The 22395-nt window shown below is 43.7% G+C and overlaps 1 protein-coding gene across 1 annotated transcript in view; it reads left to right on the top strand.

Annotated features, from left to right (window-relative positions):
• LOC126469667 (probable chitinase 2) overlaps positions 1-22395 on the top strand; it is a 323373-nt gene that overhangs the window by 267124 nt on the left and 33854 nt on the right. Inside the window, exon 7 of the mRNA XM_050096816.1 lies at positions 20797-20925. Coding sequence (XP_049952773.1) covers positions 20797-20925 — 129 coding nt within the window. The remainder of the gene's footprint in view (positions 1-20796; positions 20926-22395) is intronic.

Genomic DNA, 22395 nt, shown 5'->3' with positions numbered 1-22395 from the left:
AGTATCCCCACCAACAGACATTTCATTTGGTGCAGATGAGCTGGCCCATGTAGTACCATGGAATAGTGCAAAAACATGCCATGGGGGCTGCACAAGGCACCTATTATGGGCAGACCCACAAACAGAAGTGTTTATCTGTGGACGACAGTAAGCTGAGCGGGCCAGTGTTTAACACTGAGGTGACCTATTGCGGACCACCCCTTGCATGTTGTGCTGAGTGTTGTTGCCAAGAGCACAATCGACGCCTGTGTCTGCCAGCTACATGCTGAATTATCATTGTGCATGTATCTAGGAGGGTTCAGACTTTTTGCATCCTGTAGACTGACTCACACAGTATATGTAAATGTCGTGTGATTAGGGCCTCCCGTCGGGTAGACTGTTCGCCGGGTGCAAGTCTTTCGATTTGACGCCACTTCGACGACTTGCGCATCAATGGGGATGAAATGATGATGATTAGGACAACACAACACCCAGTCCCTGAGTGGAGAAAGTCTCCGACACAGCCGCGAATTGAACCCAGGCCCTTAGGATTGACAGTCTGTCACGCTGACCACTCAGCTACCGGGGGCAGACACTCACATGGTGAGTTTTTTTTCCTCTCATGGGGTTCTCTTGCCTGGTTATTATCAAACCACTGGTGGTCCATGAAGTACATCCACTGACAGTGTAGAGCAGTGGTCTTACCACACCAGCGCAGGTACTAAAGTGGCAATGAATGACATTCTTTCATGTGTGATAACCCTATTTTTTGTTTCCCATTTCCTAGTTTTAACTCTGGGCCGTCATGAACCAGGCACTTCTGCAATGCTGACAGGACCAGCTGCACCTACAAAAAGAACAGCAGCAGGAGTAGATGCAGGCATCAGTGAACCAGACATCAGAGTAGCTCTCTGCCCTTGCCCCACCAGTGGTGGGTCAGTTGCTGTTTGTGCAGTTTCCTTTTCTGACATTGCTGCATCTGATGCCGTTTGTCAGTTTTGATGAGTTTACAAGAAGGTGGGAAAATTACCCACACTGGTTCTTGCTGCACTGCTAGGTAAAACATATTGTCAATCCAGTTAATAACACAGCCTTGTTGTCCAAAATTTGAAGCCCTCCAGTGAACCTGAGGAACACCACTTAGACAAGCTTTGTTGGTTGCTCACACAGTATTTCAGGCACCAAACCCACATGGTCACAGCACAGTTGCAGTTTAACCAGCACTACAAGCATCCTGGGCAAATTTATGAGGCCTGGATTGCTGATTTGTACGGTTTTTCACATAAGCATTATCTTGAATGTCCCAAATGTGCTACTTCTTATGCAGATTTACTAATTTGGGACATTATTGTCTGGTTAGTGCCTGATCCCAAAGTTCAGACTTGGGTGTTGACCTTGCCCAACCTCTCCTTAGCCAGTGTTGCCCAGATTGTAGACTTGCATGAGATGAAGGCAGTACAAGGGATGTCCTTTCTGACGTTGGCAGGTGGCTCAGTTAGGTGTACATGGTGGACAGCTCCCCTCTTCCCTGCGGGGTAGCCCAGGAGGCCTTGCCTTCCACCAAGTCCCCATGTGTTGATGCCACTGATGATTTCTGTACAGTGGCATCATGGTGCTGTCCATCTTTGTCTATGCCAGGCTTGACAGATTCGCATTGGTCACAGTGTTGTAATTCCTGCCCATGGCAGTTTCCTGGTCCTTGGCATCATTCTCCTCCTTGTTTGGTGAGCCAACAGTCTTGTCCTAATTGTCATTTGTTGCATGTTTGTTAAGACTGCCCACATGTGGAAGACAAGTATGGGACATGCCTTTGGATAAGCCATTTGTCAACTGTTTGTGACAGTCAGCAAGCTGTAAGTTAGTCTCAGACACCTCAGCATTTTCATTGGACCGTGGGGCTGTCCCTGCCACCCCGTGCAGGTCACACCAGCATATTTTGCTGATGTTGTTTGTGGAAGGGTGCCAGGTCAAATTTCAAGTTGACACATGAGTGATTATTAGTTTAGGTACGTACAGGCTCTCGGGGTGCCCGAAGTAGCAATGGTCTTTGCCTCAGGCTGTGGCATATAGTTAACAGTGCATTCCTTTGTCAGGCAGTTCTCCATTCCTGCATTTTCTAAGATGAGGATGTCAGCTTATATTGTTAATCAGCTTCCAGATCACTGACGAAGTGCATTTAGTGTCGCAGTCCATTCCTTTTCACAATTTGAAATTCTTGTTGCAGCCATACGGCCTGCTGTTGGAGAATACTTTGAGTTAGGCTGAAAATTTTGAGGCACATGTTTCTCTTAAGCCATCAGTGCTATATGAGATTTTTGTTTCCCCCATGCCACCATGTACAACAATGTAAGGCTCAGTTGCTGCATTGGCAAGATCAAAGAATTGTTTCTCCTATTCAATCAAGTCAGTGGGCCACCCCTTTAGTGGTGATTCAAAAGCTTAATGGCACCATGTGCCTCTGTGGCAATTTCAGATGGTCAACATGCAGTGTGTCACTGATTCATATTCAGTTCTTCAGACAATGTAGTTGTTGCCGAAGTTTGGGGGCCAGTATTTTTCACACATCAACTTACGCAATGCCTACCTGCAGTTGCCATTGGACGCAGTCTTCTCAGACGTTCTTGGTCCTCAACATCCCCTCTGGGCTATATCAATGTAATTGCTTGTCTTTTGGTATCTCATCTGGGCTAGGAAATTATCAACAGTATTTGGATCAACTGTTTCAGGACATGCCCTGCTGTGTTGATTACTTGATGGCATGTGGGTAATGGGCTCTACCAGAGAGGAGCATTTATGAAGCCTTAAATTGGTTGCCCATTGCCTCCTGGAGGATGGTGTGTATTGCAAATTGGAAAAGTGCAGTTCTTTCTCCCCCGAGGTTCATTTTTTTGGGGCATGTGCTTAGCAAAAATCATCCCATCCTAACAGATGACCACATCAAAGCTATCATCAACCTGCTAGTGCCAAAGAACCTGAAGGAGCTCCAGTATTTCTTTGGTAAGATTTCATTTAATGTCCAGTTCATCCACCAGGATGTGCACATCAACTGGCTTTGCCAGAAGGGCATTAAGTTTTTTGGTCTACAGATTGTCAGTCAGCTTTTCGTTCCCTCGAGCAATGTTTGTGCTCTGCTCCCTGTCTAGTTTCTTTTACACTAGGCAAACATATAACCCTGTGATGCACCGCAGTATGGCATTGGTGCCATCCTGTCCCATTAGAACCCAAATAACACTGAACAACCCATTGCCTGTGCATCGAACTCGCTTTCTGCCGTGCAATGTAATTATTGACAATTGGAAAATCAGGCACTAACTGTTATTTTTGTAGTTAAAATTTTCATGTTAACATGTATGGTGTGAGGTTTCACTTCATCACTGCTCACAAGCCACTGGTTTCATTATTTGGCCCTTATTGTAAACTGCCCAAAGGACTGCCCACCAGTTGCAAAGGTGGGCCTTCTTTCTCTGTAGCTATTGCTATGACATTCACTATCACTCCACTGCCTGACATGCCAATACTGATGTACTATCACAGTTACCAGTGGGACCTGGTCCAGACTTTGATTGGAAGGAGGCTGTTGTGCTCACATTTGATGATGCCATGCAGCAAACCTTGTCGGGTTTCCCACTGACAGCATGAGGGGTTGTGGCTGCCACGGCTGCTGACCCACTTTCCTGCGAAATTTTTTTGGTGGTCCTGATGGGTTGGCCAGAGTGCACCTCTTCAGGTATGGATCCAGTGTTTTTGCTCCTACGTGATTGACTCAGCATTGTCCAGGGGGTCCTCATGCTTCCAGAGAGGAACAATGCTATCAAATAGTCATCCCCCAAGTGTTGCAACCTTGCATACTCCAGATGCTGCATGCAGCACACTGGGGTATGACTCATATGAAGGCATTGGTATGATGTCACATCTACTGGCCTGTGATCGATTGTGACACTGAACATCTGGCATATGCTTGTGAGGCTTGTGCTCAGACCCAGGCTGCACAATTGCACCAGTTTTTTCATTAGCCAGTCCTGGATCCCTTTAGGACAGGGTGTACATTGATTTCCTGGGTCCAGTTTTGGACATCATGTGGTTGTTGGTGGTCAGCACATTTTTCAGTTTCCCGTATGTAGTCAAAATGTGCTCCACATCATTGATTGCCACTGTTTGCACATTTTAGGTTATTTTTGCCAGTGAGAGATCCTCCTGGACCTTTCTATTCAATAATTGTAGACAGTTTGTGTCGAGAGAGTTTGAAGACTTTTGCATTCGTAACAGTATCTGGCAGATGACTATCACCACTTCATGCCACATTCGAGACCAAAATGCAGAAGTCATTGTCTGCGTCTTCCCACAACACTGCATCATCAAATTTTTTGGCTACGTACCCAGCGATACCCGTCAACGGGTGCAGTCCGGCAAAATATTTGCGCGGGTGCCAGCCGTGGTGCCTCACGGATCTGCTGCAGCCTCAGTGGCATGCCACAGACCACTGTGGCTCACCACGTTTTCCTCCCAGGCTCGATCCTTTGGCTGGTGGCAGGAGTGGCTGCTGGGTGTCGTGGTAGGCCACAAAGGTTTACAGTTGCTTGCAGTGGATGTTGACAGAAGCAGCTGACCCATCACGCAAATCAGTTGTGCCCGTACCCCAGTGGGACGTTACTGCCACGATCTTCTGGTCCACAGCGTGGCAGGCTCGATCACAGCATTCTTCAAGGTGCAGGCTCCCACTTGCAGCGGTGTTCTTCCTTGGTGCCACTTCCTCTGTGACCTCTGTTGTCCCCCCTTCACCTACAGCCTCAGGCCCCTGTGAGACTTGCACCTGTGCCTGCTGCAGTGAACCTCTATGGATTTGGATCCACTCTCTTCCTCCTCCTCCTCCTCCTCATCCACTTCCTCTGCCACCACATCCTACCCCCACATCCCTCCTCTGATGGAGGTGGGCTCATCTCCACTGCTGCTGATAGATGCCCCACTCCCCCAGCCTTCAAGCCCTTCTGAACTTCTGTGAGAACCAGCGATGTTGGTGTTGCCTTCTTCAGTGCGTGATCTGCTGCCAGTTTCTCTGGAGGCCTCTCTGGTTCTGTGCCAGAGATTATGGCTCAAGCCTGGTCATTTTCAGCCCTATGAGAGCTTTTCAGGAAAGAGGGATTTAGTATCCTTGCCAGTGGACATTGCAGTGGAGACAAATGAACTGGCTTGTGTACTACTACAGAATAGTGCAGAAGCCTACCACGAAGGACACACGCAGCATATAGTACGAGCAGACCTGCCGATATAGGTGTTTACTTGCAGGTAGCAATAAGCTGAGCAGGAGTGGACCTTTGCCTTTCACGGGCAAGTGCTCTACCAACTGAGCTACCGAAGCACGACTCACGCCCGGTACTCACAGCTTTACTTCTGCCAGTATCTCGTCTCCTACCTTCCAAACTTTACAGAAGCTCTCCTGCGAACCTTGCAGAACTAGCACTCCTGAAAGAAAGGATATAGCGGAGACATGGCTTAGCCACAGCCTGGGGGATGTTTCCAGAATGAGATTTTCACTCTGCAGCGGAGTGTGCGCTGATATGAAACTTCCTGGCAGATTAAAACTGTGTGCCCGACCGAGACTCGAACTCGGGACCTTTGCCTTTCGCGGGCAAGTGCTCTACCAACTGAGCTACCGAAGCACGACTCACGCCCGGTACTCACAGCTTTACTTCTGCCAGTATCTCGTCTCCTCCCTTCCAAACTTTACAGAAGCTCTCCTGCGAACCTTGCAGAACTAGCACTCCTGAAAGAAAGGATATAGCGGAAACATGGCTTAGCCACAGCCTGGGGGATGTTTCCAGAATGAGATTTTCACTCTGCAGCGGAGTGTGCGCTGATATGAAACTTCCTGGCAGATTAAAACTGTGTGCCCGACCGAGACTCGAACTCGGGACCTTTGCCTTTCGCGGGCAAGTGCTCTACCAACTGAGCTACCGAAGCACAACTCACGCCCGGTACTCACAGCTTTACTTCTGCCAGTATCTCGTCTCCTACCTTCCAAACTTTACAGAAGCTCTCCTGCGAACCTTGCAGAACTAGCACTCCTGAAAGAAAGGATATAGCGGAGACATGGCTTAGCCACAGCCTGGGGGATGTTTCCAGAATGAGATTTCCACTCTGCAGCGGAGTGTGCGCTGATAGGAAACTTCCTGGCAGATTAAAACTGTGTGCCCGACCGAGACTCGAACTCGGGACCTTTGCCTTTCGCGGGCAAGTGCTCTACCAACTGAGCTACCGAAGCACGACTCACACCCGGTACTCACAGCTTTACTTCTGCCAGTACCTCGTCTCCTACCTTCCAAACTTTACAGAAGCTCTCCTGCGAACCTTGCAGAACTAGCACTCCTGAAAGAAAGGATATAGCGGAGACATGGCTTAGCCACAGCCTGGGGGATGTTTCCAGAATGAGATTTTCACTCTGCAGCGGAGTGTGCGCTGATATGAAACTTCTTGGCAGATTAAAACTGTGTGCCCGACCGAGACTCGAACTCGGGACCTTTGCCTTTCGCGGGCAAGTGCTCTACCAGCTGAGCTACCGAAGTACGACTCACGCCCGGTACTCACAGCTTTACTTCTGCCAGTATCTCGTCTCCTAACTTCCAAACTTTACAGAAGCTCTCCTGCGAACCTTGCAGAACTAGCACTCCTGAAAGAAAGGATATAGCGGAGACATGGCTTAGCCACAGCCTGGGGGATGTTTCCAGAATGAGATTTTCACTCTGCAGCGGAGTGTGCGCTGATATGAAACTTCCTGGCAGATTAAAACTGTGTGCCCGACCGAGACTCGAACTCGGGACCTTTGCCTTTCGCGGGCAAGTGCTCTACCAACTGAGTACCGGGCGTGAGTCGTGCTTCGGTAGCTCAGTTGGTAGAGCACTTGCCCGCGAAAGGCAAAGGTCCCGAGTTCGAGTCTCGGTCGGGCACACAGTTTTAATCTGCCAGGAAGTTTCATATCAGTGCACACTCCGCTGCAGAGTGAAAATCTCATTCTGGAAACATCCCCCAGGCTGTGGCTAAGCCATGTCTCCGCTATATCCTTTCTTTCAGGAGTGCTAGTTCTGCAAGGTTCGCAGGAGAGCTTCTGTAAAGTTTGGAATGTAGGAGACGAGATACTGGCAGAAGTAAAGCTGTGAGTACCGGGCGTGAGTCGTGCTTCGGTAGCTCAGTTGGTAGAGCACTTGCCCGCGAAAGGCAAAGGTCCCGAGTTCGAGTCTCGGTCGGGCACACAGTTTTAATCTGCCAGGAAGTTTCATATCAGCGCACACTCCGCTGCAGAGTGAAAATCTCATTCTGAGCAGGAGTGCTTACGCTGAGTTCAACTACAGTGGACCTCATGTTGCACATCATGCCATGTGTTATTGCTGAGTGCTCAGTCGCCAGCCGCATGCTTAGTGACGCACTTGCACATCTCTACAAGCATTTGGACTTTCTCTCTTCCTGTAGATTCATTCGTACAGTGAGTTTTCATTTCCTCTCACAGGTTTCTTTTCTCTGGTTATTATTGAGCCACTGTCGACCCGTGAAGTACCCCTGCTGACAGTGCACATACTAAAGTACTTGAATGGACCGTTATTCTGCACTTATGCTCATAAATTAAGGATAATTGCAAAATGTGGTGCCACACAACGTGGCATTAAACAGAAATGTTGCTAATAGTGTAGGCACATAGGGAACACATATGACACACATCTATAAGCCCACGGTATTGGTGATAAGTTGAGAAAACCATCCCGAAACACATTTGCTACAAGACGCTAATGTTTCCTGCACATATACCCTGACATCAATATGGGATAAGATCACCGTGCACACGTACACAGGCCACACAACGGGTTGGCATACTCTGGATCAGGTGGTTGAGTAGCTGCTGGGGTATAGTCCCCCATTCTTGCACAAGTGCCTGTCGGAGCTCCTGAAGTGTCGTAGGGGTTTGAAGACGTGCAGCGATATGTCGACCGAGAGCATCCCAGACATGCTCGATGGGGTTTAGGTCTGGAGAACAGGCAGGCCACTCCATTCACCTGATATCCTCCATGATGGCAGCTCAGTGGGGCCATGCGTTATCATCCATCAGGAGGAAGGTGGGACCCACTGCACCCCCTGAAAAGACAGACATACTGCTGTAAAATGACGTCCCGATACACCTGACCTGTTACGGTTCCTCTGTCAAAGACGTGCAGGGTTGTACGTGCACCAACCATAATCCCACCCCACACCATCAAACCACGACCTCCATAAGGGTCCCTTTCAAGGACATTAAGAGGTTGGTATCTTACTCCTGGTTCATGCCAGATGAAAGCCTGGTGAGAATCACTGTTCAGACTATACCTAGACTCGTCTGTCCAATGACCATGTACCGTGTTCTTGACACCAGGCTTTACAGGCTCTCCTGTGACCAGGGGTCAGTGGAATGCACCTTGCAGGTCTCTGGGCAAATAAACCATGTATGTTCAGTTGTCTATAGATTGTGTGTGTGGAGACAACTGTTATAGTGGCTGCAGTAAGGTCCCAAGCAAGGCTACCTGTAGTACTCCGTGGCCGTCTGCGGGCACTGATAGTGAGATATCAGTCTTCTTGTGGCGTTGTACACTGTGGGCGTCCCATACTGTAGCACCTGGACACGTTTCCTGTCTGTTGGAATCATTGCCATAATCTTGAGATCACACTTTGTGGTACACGGAGGGCCCATGCTATGACCTGCTGTGTTTGACCAGCCTCCAGTTGCCCTAGTATTCTACCCCTCATAAGGTCATCAATATGTGTTATTTGAGCCATTTTCAACACACAGTCACCATTAGCACGTCTGAAAATGTCTGCACACATTTACTCGCTGCACCGTACTCTGGCGTGCACCGACACACCTCTGTGTGTGTGGACTGCTGCCAGCACCACCGTGTGACGACCACAGGTCAAATGCACTGCACGGTCATACCCTGAGGTGATTTAAACCCACAAACTGCCCACCAGAGTGTTGTTTCACCGTGTATCAGCATTATCCTTAATTTATGAGCACGAGTGTAGTTGGAGTGTCTACCACTGATACTACCAGGGGGAACACGCAATAGGTCACTCTCTGACACAGTCAAAACTGTTTTTGCAAGAACAGTGGAAATAAAGAGACATCTATTTTGTCTTAATTGCCAACACTTAATAGCTTCTGAGAAAATGATGCTCAAAGTTTTGATGCTACTTCATCAGTTCATGTGTGTAGCATTATACACTCCTGGAAATTGAAATAAGAACACCGTGAATTCATTGTCCCAGGAAGGGGAAACTTTATTGACACATTCCTGGGGTCAGATACATCACATGATAACACTGACAGAACCACAGGCACATAGACACAGGCAACAGAGCATGCACAATGTCGGCACTAGTACAGTGTATATCCACCTTTCGCAGCAATGCAGGCTGCTATTCTTTCATGGAGACGATCGTAGAGATGCTGGATGTAGTCCTGTGGAACGGCTTGCCATGCCATTTCCACCTGGCGCCTCAGTTGGACCAGCGTTCGTGCTGGACGTGCAGACCGCGTGAGACAACGCTTCATCCAGTCCCAAACATGCTCAATGGGGGACAGATCCGGAGATCTTGCTGGCCAGGCTAGTTGACTTACACCTTCTAGAGCACGTTGGGTGGCACGGGATACATGCGGACGTGCATTGTCCTGTTGGAACAGCAAGTTCCCTTGCCGGTCTAGGAATGGTAGAACGATGGGTTCGATGAGGGTTTGGATGTACCGTGCACTATTCAGTGTCCCCTCGATGATCACCAGTGGTGTACGGCCAGTGTAGGAGATCGCTCCCCACACCATGATGCCGGGTGTTGGCCCTGTGTGCCTCGGTCGTATGCAGTCCTGATTGTGGCGCTCACCTGCACGGCGCCAAACACGCATACGACCATCATTGGCACCAAGGCAGAAGCGACTCTCATCGCTGAAGACGACACGTCTCCATTCGTCCCTCCATTCAAGCCTGTCGCGACACCACTGGATGCTGGCTGCACAATGTTGGGGCGTGAGCGGAAGACGGCCTAACGGTGTGCGGGACCGTAGCCCAGCTTCATGGAGACGGTTGCGAATGGTCCTCGCCGATACCCCAGGAGCAACAGTGTCCCTAATTTGCTGGGAAGTGGCGGTGCGGTCCCCTACGGCACTACGTAGGATCCTACGGTCTTGGCGTGCATCCGTGCATCGCTGCGGTCCGGTCCCAGGTCGATGGGCACGTGCACCTTCCGCCGACCACTGGCGACAACATCGATGTACTGTGGAGACCTCACGCCCCACGTGTTGAGCAATTCGGCGGTACGTCCACCCGGCCTCCCGCATGCCCACTATACGCCCTCGCTCAAAGTCCGTCAACTGCACATACGGTTCACGTCCACGCTGTTGCGGCATGCTACCAGTGTTAAAGACTGCGATGGAGCTCCGTATGCCACGGCAAACTGGCTGACACTGACGGCGGCGGTGCACAAATGCTGCGCAGCTAGCGCCATTCGACGGCCAACACCGCGGTTCCTGGTGTGTCCGCTGTGCCGTGCGTGTGATCATTGCTTGTACAGCCCTCTCGCAGTGTCCGGAGCAAGTATGGTGGGTCTGACACACCGGTGTCAATGTGTTCTTTTTTCCATTTCCAGGAGTGTAATAGGTGAGTTGGTAGCATGGTGGCTAAGAGCACAGTTCTGAAAATGCATTCCCTGGTTGATATATATCATGGAAACTGTCAAATAACAAAAATTCAGAGTGTCACAAGCAACATGTGTAGGCACATATGCCACAGTTATATTTTTCAATGTAAATACCAGGAATACTGTTAACATTGCTAAATACCTCTCACTCTGGCAAAAATTTCTACTAAGCATGTCAAAGTATCTTCTCAAAAGCTGGAACCGATTGTCCACAGATTGAGGCATGTATTTCATTAATTGCACTGTTTTTACTTGTGATTTCTATTTGCTGTAGAAGGAGGATGGGTCACTTTTGTAATTGACAAATATAATTCTTCACATGTCAGTAAAAGTACATGCGATAGGGTTGACATAACTTCATACACTTTGGCAGGATCACCTTTAATGAACACATCAATATTCCGATTTCATCAACAATGAGGTCATCGTATATTGAAGGATAGCTTTGCTCATCCCATGAGCAGTAAAATTCAGAAATGGCTCCTTTTTTACACGGTTCTCTGAAATCCAACTCCCTTCTTTTACTAACTACAAGTCCTACTGTAAAAAGTCGCATTAACAGCAAGAAGGAGTCTGAGGAGTCTGCATGCTCATATGCTCTGACACTACCAGTGAGCAGGTGCTGCCAAACATTGTGCTAGAAGCTGTGGCTGTTCATGTCTGCCTGTCTCAGTTAGGATAACAGTATGTAATATGTGTCTACCTCCAGACAGCTCTACACAGCGTCATGAGCTGGTTGAGTTGGTGCAACAGCTGCTTCCACCTTGACTCCTATGGAGGGAGTTCAACATCCTCTGTGGGGTGTGAAATCACATCTAACAGGTGCTAAATAGTGAAGCAATTATTTTCAGACCTGGAAGTTTGTCTACTTAATGCTGGACCTGCAACAAATTTCAGTACAGCCCATGAAATGTACTAAGCCATAGATCCTACTGTTTGCAGCCCAGGTCTCTCTCCAGTGTGACCTCTGCAACAGCAACCACTTTTCTATCAATCTCTCTTTCTCAGACAACCCATCAATGGAACTTAAATCATGTTAGTCTCTTTGGAAAGTCAGCTGGCAAACTTTCACCTCCAGAACAGAAGGATATCAAAGGAGTGGCACAAGATACTTTTGAAACAATTTTATGAGTTGTGAAAGCAACAATAGTCTATTCTTCAGGCACTTCCTGCCAGAAACCTGAGTCATGGTGGCCTCAAGAAATAATGGCAGCTATCAAAGAGCACTGGAGAGGATTCCAATGACACTAACATCAACCTTTTGTGGATCATTTAATAGCTATTCAAGGGACTTCAAACAAAGGTACAGTTTTTAATAAAAAGAAAAAGTGCAAGCAGGAATGTTAGGAATGGTATGTAGCAGTAATGAGAGCCCACACCACTTAATCTCAAGTATGAACTAAACTCCATGACATTTGCAGCCACCCACCATCCATAGTTATTTCTGGCATCTCCCTCAGTGGCGACATCTGTACTAGTCCTGTGGTCATTATTGAGTGTTTTGTGGCACACTTTGTCAAGGTGTTGGCATGCAGGGACTGCCATCCTAATTTCCTAACCCAGAAGCATATGGCAGAGCAAAACTACTAATCCTTCTTTACACAAGGTCTTAGTTCATACAATATTCCAGTTAGTGAATAGGAATTTGATAGCACTTTAGCAGAAGCCTAAAGGATTTATTGGTGGCCAACTCCTTCTACTCCATTGATGAATTTCTCAGTAGAACCCTTAAGCATAATTTCAGTGCAGCAATGTGTTCATTGTAAATAAGTATTATAGTAGTTGTATTACACGTTTATTACCCTATAAATAAATAAATAAAAAAACTTTTTTTTTTATTTTAAATTCAGTGCATTATTATTTGTAAAATGATTCTTTCATATAGTGTTCATTAAAAAATGATGATCATTCCACTTGGGTCCTGTGGAATGGTACATTAGCTTATTTGTTTGAGTTGTAAATATTCGTCATGTATTGTTGTTTTTCTGACATGTTCTACATCCTGGAGGACCTCCTCACTATGGATCAATTGGAATGAAAGTAAATCAAATAAAATCAAAAAAACACAGCCCCTAGTCTCAATAAAATCTATAATAAAATTCTTAAACACCTTAAGAACGACAGCATAAAACACATCCTGGGGTTCTTAAATCACATTTGGCAGGAAGGAGAGTTCTTCCCCCCCCTTCCTCCCCTATGGCAGGAGAATATTGTTATGCCTGTCCTGAACCCAAGAAAAGACCCTCAAATTTTCACTGACTGTAGCACGAATTCTCTAATGAACCATCTGTATAAATTATTCAAAAGAAGTGTTGCGGTGCCTGGAAGCCAGAGGGCATTTATTGCAATTTCAAACTGGCTTTATAGTGTTCCAGTTCACTACAGACCAACTGAGTCATCTGGAATCTGCTATGCATAATGCTTTCAGGCATTACCAACACCTGATTACTGTGTTTTTTGATCTGCAGAAGGCATACAATACTGCCTGGCACCATCTAATTCTGTCTGCTCTGCATGAGTGGAGCTTTCAGAGTTGTTTACCCATTTTTATACAAAATTTCCTATCCCTTTGACTCTATTTAGTCTGCATAGGTTCAGACATTATCAACCAATATGCAAAGGAAACTGGGATCCCTCAGGGATCAGTTCCGTGCGTAATTCTCTTCGCCATCACAATCAATGGTGTCGTGACCGCATGAGACCTACAGTCTCAGCGTGATGTATGTGGACGACCTTTGCCTCTATTACAGCTCCACATCTCTGTGCGTCACAGAGCATCAGCTTCAGGAGGCCATTGAGAAAGTACATAAATGGGTCCTGAATCTTGGATGTCAATTTTCTAACATGAAAACTTGTGTCATGCACTTTTATAGACTCAGGACTGTGCACCTGCACCCAGAACTTTACATCAGTAACCAGTTACTTGAAGTTGTTGAAACTTTCACATTCTTAGGCCTGTTATTTGGCAGTGAGCTAACACGGTTGCCCCTTGTATGCCAACTCAAGGAAAACTGCATGAGGAAACTTAATACCCCAGATTTCTTACTAGCCCTCTTCTGCAGTTCTACATAACTTTGATTTTATCCTGCATTAGCCATGTATGTGTTGCTTGTGGGTCAGTACCACCATCAGTATTGAACTTGTTAGATCCTTTTCACCATAGTAGTGTGCTCAATAAAAACAATACCAATCGCCTTTGTATAGGTTTATTTCTAGGCAACCAGTTTCGACGTTACACTACATTATCTTCAGGCCTAAACTGTTTCAATCCAGTAACCTTCATGTTACAAATATAGCAGTGCCTTTAACTGGTCTCGTAATAGCTATTATGAGACCAGTTAAAGGTACTGCTATATTTGTAACACAAAGGTTACTTACTGGATTGGAGCAGTTTAGGCCTGAAGTTGAAGTAGTGTAACATCAAAACTGGTTGCCTAGAAATAAACCTATACAACAGCGATTGGTATTATTTTTATTGAACACTGAACAGCCGTAGCCCCATACTCCACCATAAGATGGAGTTACATTCGCAGTAGTGTGCAGTCAGTAATTGGAGCTTTCTGTTCAGACACTATAGCGGGGTGTATATGCCCCAGGACAACTGCGAAATTTAAGGAAACATGGGAATTTTTTCACTTAGGAAAAATCTGGAATAAACCCAGGAATCTTTTAGAATTTTTTAAAGAAAATTCCGCATTGGCTGTATGAATGATTTTTATTAAATCTGTGACCGGTTTCACACCACTATCAGTGCATCCTCAGGCAATCTGTACAAAAAATAATATAATAAGAGCTCATACAAACTATTCGATCCCCCAATAGCGGATTAGCTATTGGGCATAAATTCCACAGGATACATTTCTATGGTAACATTTCAAGCAGAATCGGCAAATGCTTAAGTTCTAAGGGAATAAAACCGTCTTTTTATATTCCTAACAACAATGGACAGAAGTTCAGGCACGAGGAGGCCGCAACATGGAATAGTTTCAAGTCGTCGGGGGTATATAGTATCACCTGTGATGATTGTGATGCGGAGTACATAGGCCAGACAGGGAGAAGTTTTGAGACCCGCTTTAAGGAGCACACCAATGACCTAGGCTCAAAATCGGCTGTAGGTGTGCATTTGCGGGAAACGGGTCACCATATCACTGATATCCAGAACAACATGCTGGTGTTACACTTGGAAAGTAAGGGCAACACCCTTAATGTTTTGGAAGAGGTTGAAATCTTCAGAGTTCTGAAGTAATCCCCTCGCTCCTCACTTAATACCCAGACCGATCTGAGGCACAAAGGTCTTTTAGAAAATTTTGATTCTTAAACAGATAGCCTTACCCCTATAGCTTACTTGTTAGTAGGTTCTGTCCAATATATTTTTAGGTGCACTGTGGGCCTTACACATTAAGAACCACAATTATTATTCATATAGTTTTAACTACTGCCCATTTTTTATATTGGCCACCTAGTATGGTATTAGACTTAAAAAAGTAGACATAAGGAATTGTTTATCAAATGTTCAGCACCCCTCACTCTACACACCTTATACACGTCATCTGGCCTCTGGCAATTCTCGCGCCACTGCGTGAGCGCTTTGTGGGTTTTGGCCAGTCAGTCAGGCCATGTCCACTGCCGCGAGGCTCCTCACAACTTGCACAGTGTGTTCTGATATGTTTACATGGCCCTAATTCTGCTGTTTGTTCATGCTAATGTTCTGCTCCTCGTCGTTCATGCTTAGGGAAGTTTTATCAGCATCGTATTTTGTTTTTATTTTCTAGGCCATTGCCGCTCCCATCATTTAAAAAATTTTTTAAAAAGATTTTTAAATTTTAACTACCGCTTTCACCAGATGACGGCGTATTGGATGTGAATGGTAGAGAGTGTCTACAGGGCAATGTTCAATGTTACCATGTTATAAATAGCATATGTGAGTACTTTCTTATTTCATTCAAAAAACTGGCTATTTAAAAGTTTAAGTTACACCTCAGAATTGGGGGATCAATTAGTTTATATGAGATCTTATTATATTATTTTTTGTAGAGATTGCCTGAGAATGCACCGATAAGTGGTGCGAAACCGCTTGCAGATTTAATAAAAATCATTCGTACTGCCAGTGTGGAATTTTCTTTGAAAAAATGTGGAGGTTTGGCTGTGGTTACCCGCCTTAAAAAAATGGTCCAAATGGCTCTGAGCACTATGGGACCTAACATCTATGGTCATCAGTCCCCTAGAACTTAGAACTACTTAAACCTAACTAACCTAAGGACATCACACAACACCCAGTCATCACGAGGCAGAGAAAATACCTGACCCCGCCGGGAATCGAACCTGGGAACCCGGACGTGGGAAGCGAGAACGCTACCGCACGATCACGAGCTGCGGACTTGCCCGCCTTACAAAACATCTTTTAGAATTCCAGAAATTTTTCATTGTTTTAGTTAACAGTTAAATTTTTGTAATTTTAACTGGTGATAACTGATACTCTAACAAAGAATTTTACTTTGGCCCACTACTGCAGAATAATACTGCAGTAAGGAAATAGAAACAAGAGAAGAGCACCAAAATAAAATTTTAGTTGCAAAGAAAATGTGCCATTTACAACAAAACAAACTGCACATAAGCATCTGTCAACATCAAAATGTGTTGATGGCCTTAGAACAAAGACTGTGCAATACTTTGTAACAACAAACTGCTTTCAATGAGCATGATGTAACAACCCGTTTAGATTTATAACAGGTCATGAGAAAATATTGTGATTGGCAGTTTAAGAAGCATTACTTTCAAAGTAAATTTCCTTTTACACAAGCTGAATTATGATACATGTTAGAAAATGCACTTAATTTCTTAAACCACAGAGCATTTGACTCTCACTCAAATCTTAACACTCTGAGGACCAGCCACTTAGAATAATTTTGGGCTTGAAGACCAGCCATTAATGCCATTATTTAAAACTTACTCGTGTATTTGTGTTTGATATATCTTAAAGTATAACATGCTAAAAAAGACCAAGCTTCAAGGTTAGTTTTTCATGCTTATTTTAGTTCTTTCATAGATTACAAATTATGGAATAACAATGGTGGAAACTATAAAAGTGTGAGGGGAGTTCTTGAGCAATTTCGCTTGCAACTGGCTTTTCTGTGGAAAAATCAAAGTGATCATCAGAACATTTGTTCAGTCAGGCAACCCACAAATGTTCAGTGCACAGCAGTGAAATTTATAATTTTCCTTGTCATAAACATTCAACTGCTGCCAAGGTGGCCCAGTGGTTACCACACTGGACTCACATTTGGAAGAACGACGGTTCAAACAAATGTCCGGTCATCCTGATTTAGGTTTCATTTCCCTACGCACATGTTTCCGCACCTCAGACAAGTGCCGGGATGGTTCCTTTGAAAGGACATGGCTGACTTCCTTTCCCATCCTTCCTAATTCAATGGGACTAATGACCTTGCTGTTTGGTCCCCTGCCCCAAATCAACCAACCAAGCAATCAGCTGCTGAAATTTAAGCTGTGCTCTTAGGATCATGCCTAAGCACACCCTCAGAGAAAATAACAAAAAAATTTAATGCCAGTATTATAGGTGAAAGATTAGCTTGTCATGTAGCTGTACTGAATGTATATTAATTTAAATCAGTAACTTTTCCTATTTATGTGTTCATGCCACTGAACAGTGATGTTATTGGCTAACAAAACTGCATCAAAATCTTGCTTTCATTGCTTTGAAAGCTACTGTGCTGTAATCGACAGAATTTGTATTTATACTTTCATAATACAAAAGTATGCAATATACAAGTTTCTGTGCAACAAAGATCTTTCCAAAATTCATTCTGTTTTGCTGGGTTTCCTTTCCTAAAGTGCTGGCAAGTTCAACACTGGTGTATATTACTTTTACCATTCAAAGGATTTGTAAGTTTTATAGCTCCAAGGGAAAGCATATTGTCACTTAACATGGAAAAAGTGTATTTTCACCCATGAAAAAGTGTAGTTTCCCATGTGGAAAAAATGTATTTTTAACTAGGAAATCAAGGACTTTCTTTTTCTTGTCCACGTATACACCCAGTATGGACAGCCTACTGGTGGAAGCTGGTGTCCCACCGCTCAGGGTCAGATGTCAACAACTCTTGTTGAATTATGATCTCACAATCTGTCAGATGTCTACCGATCTGTGTTAGTCAACTCTGTTTCACGATCAACAGTTCACACTGTTCATAAAGTAGACTAGATGGGATATAATTGGAGGCTCTGTGCAAGGGTCTCTAACTAGCCTTCTTGTCTGTGTTTGTAGAGTTCTCTCTTCCCAGCCCCCATAGCTATGTATCCAGTCCCATGATTCAAATGGACCTCTTTTTTGGCACTAAGAAAATTGTTAGTCCCATGATTCTCAGATGTCTGTACCATTTGGTTCTCCATGACTACCCAAATTCAACATGCATCTACACAGATGGATCAAAACTTAATAGCAGGGTCAGTTTTGCTTTTGCAGATGCAAGGGGGCAAGAGAAGTATTCTCAGTCAAGTGCATACAGTATTATACACTGCGGAGATGGTCACCATATTATGGACTCTGCAGCACATTAAAACTATTGCCACAAAAGACTCTATAACTGCCTACAGTGAGTATCCTAGAGTTAAAATCCAAGACCTATTAGTTGAACTCCACAGCTCCAGTACAACAGTAACATTCATCTGGATATTGAACCACATGGGTATTCCAGGAAATGAACTTGCTGGCAAATTAACTAATGAAGCAATCACATGACACAAACTTTAACTTGGAATCTGAGGCACAGACTTAACGTTGCAACCGCAACATCACATTTTGAAAACTAGGATATGGAATTCCAGGCTACCACAAGAACAAGCTAAGAGCATCAACGGCACCACCAATGCCTGACATATTTCTGTTGAGACCTCTCAGGAAGTTGAAATCTTAATGTGCAGAAAGCATATCAGCCACACCAGACTTGCTCACGATTTTCTTTCACATCAAGAGGATTCCCCTCGATGCAGCTGTAACAGTCCTCTCATGATAACCCATAATCTCACCCACTGTGACCTGCTGGTTGATCTGAGACAAGCAATCAACCTGTCTATCTCATTACCTCAGATCCTCTTAGACAGAGAGTCAGAAACTACCAAAGTTATGTGTTTCCAGAGGGAAAGTGGCTTTTATATCAAAATTTTGTGCAGTTCCGTATTCGGTCAGTACCTCTCACTGTGGCACGTGCTCCGAGTGGCCTCAGGCTACTTTCTCCTTTTGCACTGTCACACATTTCTTGAACTTTTATGTATGTATTCTATTTATCTAACTTTTAAACTAATTTTCTCTATAGTCTGCTGCATTTCCTCACTCCACCTTAGTTGCTCGACTAATTTTTGTTGCACCATGCTGACCCTTCTCGGTGTATCCTGCAGTGTATCCTTCAGTCACCAGTCACAGTTTTTACCTGTCTGAGTTTTATCTCACTTTTAAGAATCCTGCTAAAGCTGTGGCGATGGACTACGAAGCTGACAATTCTCCTTCTCTTGTTTTGTATATGTTTCCATCATTTTCGTGTCATCATCTTCATCGTCACCTTCATCTTCATCATTCCCTAATGCTTCAGAACAGAGTGCTTCTTGAAGAATGAAGCAATGAATATACTCAGAAAATACTTTCTTAATTTACTTTGGAGTTTATTTTGTGAAAAAGGACTACACTCTAGCAGATGCCTAGTGACTTACGTTGAAACTGGCATTTACAAAATGGAGCTTCTCTTATGACAAATTTAAGTTTTCTTGTAGTTTCGCAGTTGCTTACTGCTTCATATCAACATCACACAAAAATTTAAAAACCCACAGTCAGATACATTAGTGCACTCAATAAGCATGAGCAAAGAATCAACAGGCCTCTGGGCTTTCTTCTTCAACTTCGTCTTTAGTTTGAAACCACATAGAGACATTCAGTACATGGATGATTAGTGAGCACTCAGCAATAACTCTTGGCATAAAGTGCAATGTGAGGTCCACGATGGCTGAACTCAGTGTAAGCACTGGCCAGCTCTGCTTACTGCCACCCCTAGGTAAACAATTCTGTCAGTGAGTCTGCTCATACTATGTATCCCTGTGAGTGTCTTTGTAACAGTTTTCAAAGTACTATGTGAAAATGAGTGTAATGAGATTGTGTGTTACACATCTGAATGGATTTGGATTCTTTGCAACGTACAGGACATAGCAACTATCCATTTTCATCAGTGTCTTATTCTCTTCACTTGCATTTCCTTCTCTTCCATATTCATCCAAATTTAATTAGTTTTTGAATAGCATTTTCATTTCAGAGTTATTTAGCTCCCACGACTATGAGAGCATGACAGCCAAAGAGAATGTTACGTCTGTTTAATCTTGTGGCCATGGGCACTGTTAAGCATTCTCATCCTGTGGGGTGCTGTCATAACAGCAAATGAGTTTAACATGTCTCCAGGATAGGTAGTTCATCTGCATTGATGCATTCTGCTAGTTTGGTGGTGATCATTCCCACATGAAATGGCATTCAGTGAACACATATCAGCCAATAAATGATGTGAATAGTTTAACATTTAACATATTGGTGTGACTGTAATCCTATACATTTTTCCAGTGGTGGGACTAGAGCAGGCAGTAGTAAGCCAATGTGTGGGGCATGTTCTACAGTCAGTATTTTATTATTATTATTATTATTATTATTATTATTGTACATAACACCTGCACATTTTTGATTATATGGCTACATATAAACAACAGTTTGATAAATATTTGTGGGGAACATACTGTCTACTGCTTTTGAAAACTATTGTTAGAGTAAATTGTTATTGCAATAAATTAAAAACATTCATTACAGTACATTAATTAAATTGGAAATGTGAGTGAAATTAGTCAACAGTTCCAGAGAGTGGACTGCTGTTTTTACAGTTGTGATCAATGACTAGAATATATTTTGGTGGCTTCTTCACATGTGAATTTTAAACAAGCTATTGAGTATATCATTCACAAACCACATAACACACAAAAACAAAATCTACAATGCAAAATATGATTTAAACCTTTGTCTGCTGCAATTATATGCCTAATTATTTGATGGCACAATCAACTGTATATTTTCAGATATGTTTGGAACTAAAGACTAATAGTTCTATGTGGACAACAATGTGGGATGACAAATCATCCACACCATATGCAGTCAGTACAAACAAAGTGATTGTTTATGACAATGCCAAGAGTCTGACAGAAAAGGTAATATAAACATGCTTTCATTATGCTTACAGATTAAAGGATTCTTCCTCAATTAATGTCTTCTCTTGATAAATTAAGTGGCTACTTTTTACATAAATTCAGATTATCATTCCTAAATTTGTATTATGTTGATGTATAAGTTCATAGTGTTTTTTTTTTTTTTGTGTGTGTGTGTGTGTGTGTGTGTGTGTGTGTGTGTGTGTGTGTGTGTGTGTGTGTGTTGGTATTCCGGTTACTGTGGGTCTATTTATTGATTGTCATTAGTTATTTATAGTTCACTTTTGTTGCTTGAGTTAACATATTGTAATTTTGCGATTTGGAGATAGTGAGTTAAGCTGTGAATGCTAGAAAATGGAGTGACAAGTGGAGAAATCAGAAAATTTCTGATGTATTCTTCTGTTTGAGTTCAGTAGCATGGTGCAGCAGCAGAGGCAGTCAGAAACATTTGCATCATGTATGGGGATAACCCCATTCGACAGACCATGGCAACAAAATGGTTTCTCATCTCACGGAGGATCATTTTGACATTAGTGACCATCCACTTTTGGGAAGGCCTTCAGGGTCTGATGAAGATCCTTTAAACACATTAATCCACAATGATCCACATAGTGTACTCAAGAGCTGGCAAATGTGATGAAGTGTGATTGTTCCTCTAATCGTGCCTCATTTGCATGCGGTGGTGAAGGTTCAAAAATTGTGTGTATGGGTACCTCATGCTTTAAGCCACAATCACAAAAATCAGTGGGTGGTGTGAAGAAAATGGTTCCTGGAGATTTACTATGACCATGAGTTTGTAATCAGAAAAAAATGTTTAAAGAAAAACTGCATGAAGAAAATTAAAATTGTGTAAACCCCATGAATCCCTTTTACTTTCGGAAACTTCAAAAGCACACCTCTATATGAGAAGTATCCAAATCCTGTTAAACTCCTAATAATAAAATCCTTTGATAGTGGAAAACAATTAAAAAATGAAGCTAATTTGATAAATAATGACACAGTGTACAGTAATTTTGCTTACCGGTAACAATTAAACCCAGATAAATTTGCACCCAAGCATGAATGAATGGGAATATGACATTAAGTGGCATGTAAACAAAGATCACGTACTTTGACAACTGTCAGATTCAAAGTTCTCTCCAATATGCTAACTTGGACCAATGGCAAATAAGCTAGTTCTTTGTAAGTGGTTGGTGTAAATATTGTCAATGGCACATGCCTCAACTTACATGTTTGGCCACATTTTGCAGTGCAACACATAAAGTCTCCTGTCTAAATTACTACAGATACACATCAAAGCAGGCCCACATGCAATTACTAATACAAATACTCTGAAGAACAAAAACAAATAAATGATGACAATAACTGCTTTTAGGGGTGGTGTCAACAATCACTGAAGGTGAACAGTCCTTACAATACACTACTTCTATTTATAGAGAGAAAAATTAAGAGATAGTCTATTAGAAAGCATAA

This window comes from Schistocerca serialis, chromosome 3, assembly GCF_023864345.2.
Source record: "Schistocerca serialis cubense isolate TAMUIC-IGC-003099 chromosome 3, iqSchSeri2.2, whole genome shotgun sequence".
NCBI classification, from domain to species: Eukaryota; Metazoa; Arthropoda; class Insecta; order Orthoptera; family Acrididae; genus Schistocerca; species Schistocerca serialis.
This window is presented reverse-complemented; position numbering and strand designations above follow the sequence as displayed.